Source organism: Theobroma cacao, chromosome 3, assembly GCF_000208745.1.
Source record: "Theobroma cacao cultivar B97-61/B2 chromosome 3, Criollo_cocoa_genome_V2, whole genome shotgun sequence".
Classification (NCBI taxonomy): Eukaryota; Viridiplantae; Streptophyta; class Magnoliopsida; order Malvales; family Malvaceae; genus Theobroma; species Theobroma cacao.
In genome coordinates, this window is record NC_030852.1 from 2835052 (window position 1) to 2849202 (window position 14151).

Consider the following 14151-nt stretch of genomic DNA (forward strand, 5'->3'; position numbering starts at 1 on the left):
ATCAACAGTATTAAAGGAATGAATTGAATGTTGTTCCAATAACTGTTTTTCTTTCTCTTTCTTCTAGTTCATTGTCTTCCTTTCAACACTTTCATTACCTAACATTGAAACCATAATTTTTAAGCCTTTTCAACAATCCTTCTACCTAACACCATCCAAATTGATCATTAGTGGTGCTGATGTGTGTGCCAATATATCAAACGATGCTAATGTGGCACTAACGTGTCATACCAAAAAAGAAATTTTGTTTGCCACATCATAAGAATCAAATTATACAAAATTACAAAAATGCATGGATTAAATTGAGCATAACTCTATAGTATAGGGACTAAATTAAATAAAGCTCTATATTTGACTTGGATTAAATTTTTATTTCATAAGTATCAGGTATAGACATTTTAAATTCTATCAGGCTTTTTGAACTTATAAAACTTTGATCATAAAATACCTCTTTAGCCATGTCCAACAAGGCAATTTTGAATTCACACCTAATGTCCAATAGACATTTTATATTTTTTTACTTATAATAATTGTCATTCCCATACTTTGAAGCAAGGATTTCCCATTCACACTCAATGACAACACATTTTTACTCTCATTCTATATCTTTTGGAAGTTACCTTTTTGGACATGGCTAAAAAGGCATTTTATGATTAAATTTTTATAACTACGAAAAGCTTGATAGAATATAGAATGTTTGTACCTATTAATTTTGAAGTAAAAATTTAATCTATTAAATATAGGGTTTTGTTTAATTTAGTCTATTTACTATAGAGTTTTGTTCAATTTAATCCTTGTACTATGCAATTTTGTGCAATTTGATTCCTATGATTTGGTAAAAATGTTTTTTTTTTTTTTGATCTTACACATCAACACCACAATCAGTCAATTTGGATGGAGTTAGACAAAGGGTCTCAATTACATAAAATGTTAGAGTACATGGACTAAATTGACTAGTTTTAGGGTAAAGGGATTAAATTGGCGTAAACATTACAATATAGGGACATGTGGATACTTTGACCAAAAAAATTCATTGGGTACTATTTTTACTATACAAAAATCCTAAAGTTTTCATTTTCTTTTTTTTTATATTTTATTTGTATTTCACTAATATTCACTAGAATAAAGGACATATATATATATATATATATATATATATATATATTATTNCATATATATATATATATATATATATATATATATATATTATTTCTCTATAACAGTGTTAACTTTCGAGTTAACGAATCCCGAAGTGTGTAAGTATCACTTTTTACTTTTTAGAAGCCAATATATTTGGTCCTAAATCATTAGTTATTCAATTTAATTATTTTAAAGGTTTAATTAATTTGACAATTTATATTTTCTATGCATTGTCAAGCTAGATGCTACTTTAATTATAGTAACAAATTTAAAACTTTTAAAAAATGTTAAAGTAAATATTAATAATTTTCTTCAAAAAATATGTAAGAGATAAAAACAATTTTTAAATCATTCTTTTAACTCCGTCTCATCCATCTCCCCATCTTTTTCTCCTCTTCTTTTGTTAAAAGCACCAGGGTTTGACTGCAAGCCTTCAACTTTTGTTAGAACATTGCCAGATTTTTTTTATTTTTTGCAAGGATGCAACTTTCATTACTAAGTAGAAGTAAAAATCATTCAATGCTGGAGCAAAGGTAGGAATGTAAATAGGTAAGGTATTCGCTTTTTTTAAGATTTGCTATTCTGAATTCGTTTAATTAAGAAAGTATTTGAATTTTATTAAAATTTGAATAAAATCGCAAAACACTATAAAAAACCTAACTCTAATAATATATCACTTTCTGGTAATATTCCAATTAAATAACTCAAATAACAACTTAAATAATTAAAAATTATATAAAAATTAATTTTATATTTCTTAGTTTACAAAAAGAAAGTTGGTTAAGATGGTAAATGTTGTTTTGAAGGTAAGAGAGATAAAAGTTTAAATCTCACAAATTACAAATTATAACGGATTTGGATTTAGGGCATCTTAAGGGTGATACTCGAAAACTTAATAAATATAAATCTCCTTAATATATGCTTAACCTATGTTGAATAATATCCTTCCCCCCCTCTTTTTGAGTTAAGAAAAACTTAGGTTAAAGAGCCACGTTAATGTGGCTATTTATTTAGAGGAAAAAATAAATTGAGAAAATGCATAATTTCCTTTTAAATTTTGGTCAAAATATTCATTAGTCAAGGTGATATTTACGAAAAAAATTATAATTAATGAATTGTCTCATCTTAAATTTCGATGAAATAAGTTAGTGATTTTTATTTCGATGAAATAAGTTAGTGATTTTTTTGTTAAAAAAATGTAATTAATGCATTATATTATCTTAAAAAAATTTTATGAAACAAAGCAAAAACCGAAATTTTGTTACCAAACAAAATATAATACCTTCCCATATTTCTTCCTTGGAAATGTATTTTTAATTTTAGTTATTTAATAAGGTTTATATTTTGATGTATTGTCCGTATATGATACCTATACATTATTACTTAACTAGAGAGAACCACTTCATAAATATGTAAGAAAAAAGTTAATTTTTTTAAATAATTGATTTTTTAATTTATTTATAAATGAAATGATTACATTGAATTTATTGAAATGATATACAATTCATGCATCGACATTACTTGAAATATAAAAGAAATAAAAAAAAATGCATCAATTCAAGTGTGCTAAATCTTGTGATTTTTAAATTATAGAAAGGGTTTCACAGATTGGCTTAGTATCTAATTCTTGAAAAGCATAGGGAGCTTTTCATAATTTAATTAAAAATAAACTCGTTATCTTAGAGGGTCTTTTCAGCAAAACTTTGGTTCTTTTTGTCGGGGAAAATAATTGTAATTAATTAAAAATTAAAAAACCGTTAGTAAAACTTTAAATCAGGTCCCGCTTCAAGGGGACGATAAAAAGAAGCAAAATGAGTAAACTCGATAAATCGGCGAGAAATAATAAAATACTTAAAAAATGGTGAGAAAATGAACTAGCCGTTAGGAACGTAAATTTCAAATCTGTTGGCCACTTCTCTGTTCAATGGCTTTTCATATTTTCCCCATTAAAGACAAAGCTTCAAAAATTTCTCACTTCCCCAAACCCTAGAAATCTCTCTCTCTCTCTCTCTCTCTCTCTCTCGATTGCTACGCTCCTTTCTCTCCTTTCTTTTACTGTTTGGATCTGAATCTCAATCAAATAATCTTGATTCCGATCCAGATATTTGAGTGAGTATGCTGCTGCCTTTTTTAATTTTCTTTTCTTGGTAAGATTTGAGTTAAAAATAGAAAATAATTAAAGGAAGTGAACTTTCCTTTTACGAAATTGGATGTTTTTAATTTATTGCTATTAATTTATAAACTCAATTTAGTTAAAATGCTTCGTTTTTCTGATAATTTTTGCGATTCGATGAGATCATATATTTTTATAGATTTTAAGTTACAGAAACTTTAAATTGTTTCAGATTTACTAATTTTTTTTTCAGCTTATTGAACGTCTGATCTTAGGAATCACTAGAAATTTTAGTTTTTAACATGATCTCAATTAGTTCATAAATTGATAAGTGTTAAAGGATTTTCTTTTATCTGTTTATAATTTGTTAATGATTTCCGTTTCTACTTCATCATTCACAGTTAAGATTCGACTCGATTTCCTTAGCCTCTGGAGGGAGAGGGTTCTGTTTGGGTCTTTTCAATTTTCAAAGACAAAAAGGAAATAAGAAAAGATGACAGTTAGAACTCCAGGAACCCCAGCCAGTAAGACAGACAGGACGCCTGTAACAACACCTGGAGGCCCTAAATCAAAGGAAGAGAAGATTGTAGTTACTGTAAGGTTAAGGCCTTTAAGCAAAAGGGAGCAACTGGCCAAAGATCAAGTAGCATGGGACTGCGTCGACGAACACACCATCGTGTCTAAACATGCTGCTCAAGAACGCACAGCTCAGCCAACTTCTTTCACATTTGGTAACTTAATTACACCCTTGTTACTTAGTTGGTTTCAGTTTCATGAAATTTGACATTTGAGGTTTTTCTTTTGTCTTGCTCAGATAAAGTTTTTGGTCCTTCATCCTTAACTGAAACGGTTTACGAGGATGGAGTGAAGAATGTTGCTTTGTCTTCTTTGATGGGCATCAATGGTACTTCCATGTGTTATATTTTCTACTGATTACTTAATTTGAAGCCCGTATTCATTAAATTTTGTTTTTTCCCTTTATTGAACCATCAAATTATGGAATTTCTGTCACAGCTACGATATTTGCATATGGCCAAACCAGCAGTGGGAAGACATACACGATGAGAGGAATAACAGAGAAGGCTGTTAATGACATCTACCAGCATATATTGAATGTGAGCTGAGCTTCCCTTGAGTCTAATTAATTATTCTTGTTGTCCCATAATGTAGTTTGTATTTATATGTGGACTTTGGTTCTTAACATCAATTGTTGCGATAAGAGGGCTGTGAGTTTTCTTAATTGATTTATTGTATATTTGGAATTGTTGCAGACACCAGAGAGGGATTTTACTATTAAAATTTCGGGATTAGAAATTTATAATGAGAATGTTAGAGACCTGTTAAATTCAGAATCCGACCGCAATCTCAAGCTTCTAGATGATCCGGAGGTAATGGCCTCTGTGAAGTTAATTTCGTATTCATAGAAATGAAGCGTCAATCCTCCTCTTTCTGTCATTTACTAGATTTTATTTATTTCAATCTGTGCTTGCAGAAAGGTACTGTGGTTGAGAAGTTGGTGGAAGAAACAGCAAGCAATGATCAGCATTTAAGACATCTGATTAGCATTTGTGAAGGTAATTAGTGAGGCACTGGCTTTGAGTTAGCAAAGCCTTTTACTCTTCTTCTAAATGTGAGGCTAATTGATTCACTGGAATTTTGTAGCTCAAAGGCAAGTTGGTGAAACTGCCTTAAATGATACTAGCTCACGGTCACACCAAATAATAAGATTGGTATGAATGATGATTTATGCTGTTTCTTGTTAAGTAACTTAATGCCCTGTGGAAGCTAACAATTGGATTTGTTTGGCTGACAATGTAGACAATTCAAAGTACCCTGCGTGAAAATTCTGATTGTGTGAGATCATTTGTTGCAAGCCTGGTACGAATGTCTTATCACTTCTCTACCTTATTCAATAAAATGAATAAATAGGAATTTTACAATCCACACTTGCTTTAGTAGTTGTTAGATAGAAGGTCAAGGTTGAGGCTTAACTTGTTCTCCCCCAATCTTATCCAAATGAACTCAAAAATGCTGTATGAATTCTTTTCCCTGATGACAAGCTGTTGGGGACAACACTTGCAGAACTTTGTGGATCTAGCTGGAAGTGAAAGAGCTTCACAAACACATGCTGATGGTGCAAGACTCAGGGAAGGCTGTCATATTAACCTTAGTTTGATGACTCTGACAACTGTAATCAGAAAACTCAGGTCAGAATATATCCTTGCATATTTGTTGTGCATTTATATTTCTTGACTATTGTTCCTTCATGTGTCTTAAACTTTTCAGTGCACTCTGGAATAAAGTGTTCCTATGATGATGGAGAGAAAAATAATATAACGGACTTCTAAAATTAAAAATATACATATTTTAATATTTGATGGTCGACTATATCAACTTTTTAATCCCCCTCGCATCTAGAGAAACTGAATCACCTTGATATCTCTTAAATGTCACAAGTTTTATACCTGACTGCAGAATTGATACTTCAATAACATTAGCTGCAAGGACATGGACATTAGAACTTTGTGCAGAACAGAATTTACATCTCTTAACTAGGTGTCCACTAGAACTTTTGACCAACTTCTAGTTGATTAAAGCTAGGCAGACATTGACAGATTGAAGGCAAACTTCCATATTAATTTTTCATGATTGATTTTGTCCCATGTGTTGATGAACTATTCCTATTTGTAGTGTTGGAAAAAGAAGTGGTCATATACCATATAGAGACTCGAAGCTTACTCGCATATTGCAGCACTCACTGGGTGGAAATGCACGTACTGCCATCATATGTACTCTGAGTCCAGCACTGAGTCATTTTGAACAATCTCGTAATACTCTCTTCTTTGCCACTCGGGCAAAGGAAGTGACAAATAATGCACAAGTCAATATGGTACCTACTTTACGAGATTGACATGTATTTTGAAATGAAGTTTTCTTTTTCATTTTTCCTTATGAATTTCTAAATGAATGGACATGTTCTTTTGAAAACATTATTAGGTTGTTTCGGATAAACAACTAGTCAAACATCTGCAGAAAGAAGTGGCCAGGCTAGAAGCAGAGCTTCGCACCCCTGATCCATCAAGGGAAAAAGACTTAAAAATACAACAGGTACTATAAGCTATTCAAGATTGGCTTCATTTTGAATCATTTTTATTTTGCAAATGAAACCATAAGTAATCATGTGTTATGTTTTTGCTTTCTAGATGGAAATGGAGATTGAAGAACTGAAGCGCCAAAGAGATCTTGCACAATCTCAGGTGGATGAGTTGCGCAGAAAACTTCAGGACGATCAGCAGGTTCCCTCTCTATCCCTGCTTATCAGCCCCTCTTTTCTTTGTCTCTGTAGTTCTTGATTAATTCCGACTTTTTTTGTCCGTTTAATTTGTCTCTATACAGATCTCAAACCCACTTGAATCATCACGTCCATCAGTAAAGAAGTGCCTATCTTATTCTGGTGTGTTGTCCCCAAAACTTGATGGTAAGGAGCTTGGCCGCAATGATAGAACAAGGAAAACAATGTTAAGGCAGTCTATGAGGCAATCATCAACCGCTCCTTTCACACTTATGCATGAAATTCGTAAACTTGAACATCTTCAAGAGCAGCTTGGAGAAGAAGCAAATCGAGCTTTGGAAGTACTTCAAAAAGAGGTGGCTTGTCATAGACTAGGTAATCAAGATGCAGCTGAGACAATTGCCAAGCTGCAGGCAGAAATAAGGGAGATGCGTTCTGTCCGGTCAATTCCAAAGGAAGTTGAAGTTGGAACTGCTATAGCTCCTAACAAAAGTGTTAGTGCTAATCTTAAGGAAGAGATAACAAGACTTCATTCACAAGGTAGCACAATAGCTGACCTTGAGGAGCAATTAGAGAATGTTCAGAAGTCAATAGACAAATTGGTAATGTCTCTTCCAAGCAATAATCAGGAATCCAACCGTGAAGCAACCCCCAAAACTAAGAGTCAATCTAAAAAGAAGAAGTTGCTTCCCTTAGCTTCTAGTAATGCTGCGAACCGGCAAAATTTTATAAGATCTCCATGCTCACCTCTATCAACCTCTCGGCAAATTTTGGAGCCTGAGAATGAAGAAAATAGACCTCCAGAGGATGATGACATTGTCTCCAAGGAGACTCTCCCAGAATCTGAGAAAGAAACACCTGTGAAGAGTGAAGAGGGTGGAGATGTCTCATTAAAGGAAGGCACTCCAGGATATAGGCGTTCAAGTTCAGTCAACATGAGGAAAATGCAGAAGATGTTTCAGAATGCAGCCGAAGAGAATGTAAGAAGCATAAGAGCATACGTAACAGAACTGAAAGAGCGTGTTGCCAAGCTGCAATACCAGAAGCAGCTACTTGTTTGTCAGGTATAATAATTGTCTATGCCCTTTCTATATGATTTATCTTACATTTGTTTTTCCATTTGTTGGGAACTTAATTAGTTTTTGAATTGCATTTTAGGTGCTTGAGCTGGAAGCAAATGAAGCAGCTGGATACAATATAGAGGATGATGAGAGTGCCATTGAACCAGAGGAACCCCAAGTTGCATGGCATGTAACCTTCAGGGAGCAAAGGCAGCAGATCATTGAGTTATGGGATGTCTGCTATGTCTCCATCATTCATAGAACACAGTTTTATTTGTTATTCAAGGGAGATCCTGCTGACCAAATATACATGGAAGTGGAGCTTAGACGCTTAAATTGGCTGCAGCAGCATTTTGCAGAACTTGGAAATGCAAGCCCAGCTCTTGTAGGAGATGAGCCCTCAGTGTCTTTGTCATCAAGGTTTTCTCTCTCTCTCTCTCTCTCTCTATCTTGCTTAAACACACAACACACTCCCCTTGGAACTTCTAGAACTTTCTGAAATTTGTGCCTGCTTTCTTCTTGCAGTATTAGAGCGCTGAAGCGTGAAAGGGAATTCCTTGCAAAGAGGTTGACCTCACGCCTGAGTGTGGAGGAGAGAGATGCATTGTACATAAAATGGGATGTACCACTGGACGGAAAGCAGAGGAAACTACAATTCATAAACAAGCTGTGGACAGATCCTCATGATGCAAAACACATAGAGGAGAGTGCTCAGATAGTGGCAAAGCTTGTAGGGTTCTGCGAAGGCGGCAACATGTCGAAAGAGATGTTTGAGCTCAATTTTGCGCTACCAGCTGACAAGAGGCCTTGGGTTGTGGGGTGGAATCAGATATCAAACCTTCTTAATTTGTAAGAGAAAGAAAGCCTTTTTTGTTTGTAAGTAGTTCCATTTTGTGTACATGTAATTGAATTTTTGGAGTCCTTTCTCCAGATGTTCTAGTTTCATCCATTGCAGTGTCACCAATCAAGCACACTGTGTGTGAGGATTGTTTAAGCTATTCTTTGTACTCTTCATGTTTCAATAAAGGAATTTGGTTCATCTTGCATTCCCCTTCTCATTTTCTCCCTTTTCCGGATGGTGGGTGGGTTGTGTTGTGGTTTGCATTTGAAGAATGGGCCAATAGGGGCAATTCCCTCCGGCCCACTGAAACCATTTATTGCATATTTAAGAAATGATTTTTGGTAGTTTTTTTTTATTATAAAAAAAATTATTTTAGTTCATGAAAACGACATATTAGCCCATCATAATTGTCGATAAACCATTTACATTCTTCATCCCATATAATTTCGCTACAAAAATACCATATTATTTAACTGAGTATTGAAACCATAACCTAAACATCATGTCCTTGTATGTTTGGTTTGGTGGCTAGAGAATTGTCATAGGTTATAAATGTAAGAGTTTCAATGACATAAATATAATTTTAAATGGTTTACTGTAGGAAACTTTTATATGGAATCCAATGGTACCTTCTATGTAAGATTTAGAAAGATTAAGGTGAAAACTGAACTCTCTCGTCTCAAAGAAAAATCACTCTCTTTCCATTTTTAGGTGAAAGCTCTTGTACGGTGAAAAAGTATTATCATTGCTCGATTTAGTAGTGATTTTTCAGCATAAATTTTTAGATATTAACAGAGTGTAAACTATCTCGCAATTTCTTTTCAAATGGGTATGTTTTCTTCTGGTTCTTTATTATTGCTGCTCATTCGCTGGAGTAGATGCAAGAAGTGAAGAATTAAGTGGTAATTTTGTCAAGATGATTGTAATGACTTTAAGAAAGCATATCTGGGAAGCAGCTCTTTGCTCCCTGAGGGAGCTTCCCAATTCAGAATCATGATGTCATTGGACTTTTCAAATGCTGGATTTAGGCTATTTTTAGTTCTGTTGTTCTGTCTGATAAGGTCCATTGGACGGGCTTTCCATGTTGCACTTAAGCAAATGGAACATGGAATGGTACTCTAAAGTATTAAAGATAAGGATAAATCCTGAGACTGACAGAATTCAACACTTCAATAGTGCAGAACAAATGATAAATCATATCATATTCGAAACAAACAGAATTGCTGACAATGGATATGGGAATAATCTCGAAAGCTGATCAGATTGCATTTGTGTGTGAGGAAACAGAGAAATTCAGAGAGAGAGAGAGTCAAAAGGAGATGTTGTGATAATGATCCAACACTGATATTCATTAAACATAGTGCGTCTGCAACAACTTGTAGTATATATGATAGATCACACATGAATAAAGTCAACAAATTGGTGACATGTGACCATGACCCCAACATTATTCCCATCACAGCTAACCTCACTGCTTTTACTGCAGACATCAAAACAAGATATACCACACCAGAACTACAATACTTAATTAATTTCTCCCTATCCTCCAGCCTCAAGACTCTTTTGTTTCTAGATTAGTCCATGTTCTGCAGAGAAATAGAGAGAAGAGAGCCTTAAAACAGGTTCAGGAACCTAGCACCTTGGGAAGGGAGTACCACAAGTACTAGCAACCTTCCTGGCATTGGGGGTGTTAATGAATCTCTTGAGGTTGGGATTCCTAAGGTATTGGCAAAGGCAAGGCTTCTGTTCCTTGATCTTGCTGCAGCACAGTTTAGATGGTGGAGATGAAGATGTTATCGCACTCACGCAAGAGCTCAGCTGTGTTGGGCTGCATGTCACTGCCATTGAGACCTGGGCTTCAGCCAGGAGGAGCACCACCACGGCACACAATGCAATATATGATGCCTTCATTTTTCGGTTTCCCTTCTCTTTCTATGCGTAAAAGAACTTGGAGCGTGCTTTGTGGGAAGAAAATTTTTGTATATGATGAGAGAAAGAGTCTTTATGTGATGCTTGCTGCAATTCCCTTGGTTTCCCTCCCAATTTATAGAGGGAGGCTTGGTAAAATGGTAATGTCCAACTTCATGTAGCATTTAATTTCCTCTTACTTGACTTGACTTAGTTGCGAGGGAAAAAGCTAGTTGTACAATACATTGAGTTTGGCCCACTTCTACGACAAATTCGGTGCCTTACTTAAACGAAGAATTCGTAGAATGTGAGAGAGAAAACTACTTGATCCAATGATTTCAAGACACTAACAAAAGGGAGAACATTAATGGGAAAAGAACGGTCAAATGATTTCAGGATATAGCTTTTTCTTTTGCTTCTTTCCCCTCTCTTTGTGCCTGCTAAGCTTCTCTCAATTATTGAAGTAACCAAGATAACTCTTGAAAGGTCACAAATAGCAAGGTCGCTAAGGAAACAATTTCAAAGATTTTTCCACAATTTGGTGCGAACAGAATGAAAATCACTTGAAATATAAGCTGGAACCTTTTCATTTGTGTCAAAGGTTAACAGATAAATAGATAACGATCGCCACTGAAATGAGGTGTGCCTTTGTCATTGTCCTCCACTAATCGACACATATATCATACGCTTACAAGTCCTGTGAAATTGAAGGATTTAGACTTTTGCTTCCTTTTTAGCTGTCAAACTTTAGTCAAAATTCTTGAAATTAATTGGTACCAAATGTGTTCTTGAGTTAATTGAGGATTTGCGGTTGATCAAATGATTAATTTCTCTGTTTACCAAGTCTCATATTTCTTTTGTTCACACCTATTTATTTTAACAATATATTTTATTAAAATGAGAATTGGTGGTCTCAATATGTTCTGTACATGTTGGTGATTGGATTTATGTGGTAATGATTCAAAGGTTGGTTGTTATATTGATGCACTTGTAAAAATGAGAATTGATCTCAATGCGTTCAGTGTGGTTTCGGTGATTGGATTTATAATGTAATCATTCAAAGCCTGGTCATATGTTGAGGCCAAATACCTCAAATTTTCCTTTGTTATGTGTTATGTGACGAGTTTTATTATAATTATCATTTTTCTAATTAGTTAGTTGTTGTTTCTGATGAGTTATATTCGTCTTTTCAATTCAAAATCTTGAACTGTAAATTACTTTTTATTGATAAAATAGATTTATTGGAACAAAAGTAAATAAATAAATATAAAGATTGAATTAACCCTCCTTAATCTTATAAACTACATCTCCTTGTCCCACGAATTTAAACCTTGACACTAATTTTAAATGATTATTATTGAAACAAATGCTTAAATGTTCTTAAGATGATTAAATGTAACCCACAATGATTGATATGATTCATGTTCTATGATAGCGCCGCATCCAGCAAGCTGTGCCTCAAATTCTTTAGTAGATGCAGGGAAACTTAATCCCCCAAAGAATATTGTAGAGAAAGTCAATGATTGCCTTTGGTAAAAAATGTGTATAAAGTATGAATGTGAACGTAACCCCAACATATAAGGGGAGATGATAGAACTTACCCCCATGATAAATCATTTCCATATCCCTTTTGATGGATACAAATTTTTACATGAGGTGTGACTTATCATTACTTTTCATATCTCATTTTCATATCTCTTGATTTTATTAGAAGTGATGGAATTATATATATTAAATTTTTTACATATAATAATAAAAATTAAAAAATTAAAAAAAAAACGACCCTCTCTTTACCACCACTTTCGATAAAAAAAATTAAAAGGTAAGAGATGATGGTCATGATCTCGCCAGTGCTTTTGATCCACCTTTAATTGTACATGAAATTGCGCGGTGTCCACTTTTTGACACTCCCTTGTTGTTCTTTCCTTTCGGTGAAGCATGTTGCATTTCAGTTTTAGTTCCTTGTGCAATCACATGCGTATTAATTTGACTTGCACTTCAATTATACTTAATCCTCATCTTAATCACAAATCATGCTCTCATTATCATATATATATATATATGATCATAAATAATAATGTAAATAATGCTATATATAATGTATATGTAATAATGATAAACATAAAACAAGTTTGAGATTTATGGATGAGAGAGATCTCTCACGTTATATAGTTTAAGAATCAAGACATAACGTGTCTCTTTATATACAAAAAATAAGTTAAATACTCATTAACTTTATGATCTAAATGTTTATAAAATATTTCCCTACAAGTTGCAACTACATTTTGACTTATTTTAGGGTTTTGACTTTTTAATTTTGTTTGGTTGATTGATTATGGAAAAATGAAATTTAATTATTTTTCTTTATTTAGTTACACGTGGCCATGTTTTAGATTAATTCATTTGTAAAAAGAAACATTTTTGTTTTGCATTTTTTTGTTCACAATTCAATTTTTCTCAAATAATCGAAATTAAAAAACCGAAATCCTTTGCATCGGGAAATAGAAAATTTACAAATGCTAGATTCAAGAATGGGTATATAGCCAAAAAAACAAGGTACATGCCAGCCCTGCTTTCTCATCTACACTGTATAATTAGAGTCACTCCCGAAATTGCTTTACAAGTTGATAAGATGATTAGCATTGCAATTTGAAGGTTAAATTTTTTGTGGGGGCATCCAAAAAGGGTTTTACTTTAAGCATGTAGGAGAGTGTATTGGAATTAGCAAGCATGTGCACTTAATTCCCCTTTACATCTGCTTTGTTGAGCATTCCTTTCCGAATTGAGACACCACAATTTTTGAAGTAACCTACACTTCCGGATGTTTGCTTCAAGAACAAAGCATGGACGTCCCCATCAAAGCATATATACTTTAAGGAGGAAATTGTGAGAAATGACATTTTTTGATAAAAATATTTTAAAAGTAATCATCAAAATAAATTTAACTGTTTTTAGCCATATTTAGTCATGACTTAACGAAAATACTCTTTAAATTATTTCAAATAAATTAAACCATTCATCACAATTTCTTTTCATTTCTCCCAATTTGTGCTTCGAATTTCTCTCTCACCATCCCAGTCTCTCAAATTTTATCGATTTCTCTGTTCGGCATTCATCTGTTATGCTTTCGATTTCTCTCTCCCGTGTTTTCATATTTCTCTTTCTTACGTTTGTAAGACACCAAGCAATGGTTTTGACATGTTTGGGTGGGTGACTATTTGGAAAATTCGATTTTTAGGTATTTTAGATAAAACTAAAACGGTAAAAATAATCACAAATGTATGAAATAGCTTTTAATTGAATCAATTCGGGACCTAAATACCAATAAACTCAAAATTTTGAAATTTATAAATCTAGGTTTTCAAAAAAAAAAATTTATTTTTAGTCAAAGGTGTTTTAGATAAAAAAACATTTATATTTTGATTTATGAAAATATGTTAGAAACACTTTAATCTGTGTCAAATTGTCAAAAAAATAAAAAAAAAAGAAAAAAGTTGAGAGGATTTGAAGTTTTGATTCGTAAGCAACAACAACATTTTAGCCATTAAAATGTCACAAAATATTTTTGAATATGTCGTGTAACAACAATATTTTTTCAACATGGCGTGTAACAACAATATTTTTTTTTCATCATGGTGTATAACAACCTTTTTTAACCATAACGTGTAACATGTTATTGTACATGACATGTAATAATAGTATTTTTTTCAACATGGCGTGTAACAACCTAACCATAGTTTGTCACAGGTTTTTGTATATGGCGTGTAACAAGCTAACCATAGCTTGCCAAAGGTTT

At 33.3% G+C, this 14151-nt stretch overlaps 2 protein-coding genes across 3 annotated transcripts; one reads left to right on the forward strand and one right to left on the reverse strand.

The window, feature by feature from the left end:
* On the forward strand, window positions 3140-8661 carry LOC18604180 (kinesin-like protein NACK1). Of its 2 annotated transcripts, none has more exons than XM_018118599.1 (15): window positions 3140-3249; window positions 3655-3984; window positions 4068-4157; window positions 4268-4368; window positions 4525-4641; window positions 4746-4827; window positions 4916-4983; window positions 5072-5131; window positions 5336-5460; window positions 5945-6143; window positions 6251-6361; window positions 6457-6549; window positions 6650-7609; window positions 7704-8026; window positions 8132-8661. In XM_018118599.1, exons 2-15 carry the CDS (start codon window positions 3747-3749, stop codon window positions 8457-8459), a joined length of 2895 nt encoding a protein of 964 aa, XP_017974088.1. In that variant the 5' UTR covers window positions 3140-3249; window positions 3655-3746; the 3' UTR covers window positions 8460-8661. The 2 variants fall into 2 exon arrangements, with proteins under 2 accessions (XP_017974088.1, XP_017974089.1); XM_018118600.1 differs by lacking the exon at window positions 3140-3249 and adding an exon at window positions 3272-3287.
* Window positions 9770-10505, reverse strand: LOC108661085 (non-specific lipid-transfer protein 2). Its single transcript, XM_018116864.1, has one exon. It carries the CDS (start codon window positions 10356-10358, stop codon window positions 10080-10082), a length of 279 nt encoding a protein of 92 aa, XP_017972353.1. The 5' UTR covers window positions 10359-10505; the 3' UTR covers window positions 9770-10079.

Coding starts and splice junctions, on each gene's coding strand:
- LOC18604180 (XM_018118599.1), top strand. CDS start 3,747: ATGACAGTTAGAACTCCAGGAACCCCAGCCAGTAAGACAGACAGGACG. Junction 3,985..4,067: donor GCCAACTTCTTTCACATTTG/GTAACTTAATTA, acceptor TGTCTTGCTCAG/ATAAAGTTTTTGGTCCTTCA. Junction 7,610..7,703: donor AGCAGCTACTTGTTTGTCAG/GTATAATAATTG, acceptor ATTGCATTTTAG/GTGCTTGAGCTGGAAGCAAA.
- LOC108661085 (XM_018116864.1), bottom strand. CDS start 10,358: ATGAAGGCATCATATATTGCATTGTGTGCCGTGGTGGTGCTCCTCCTG.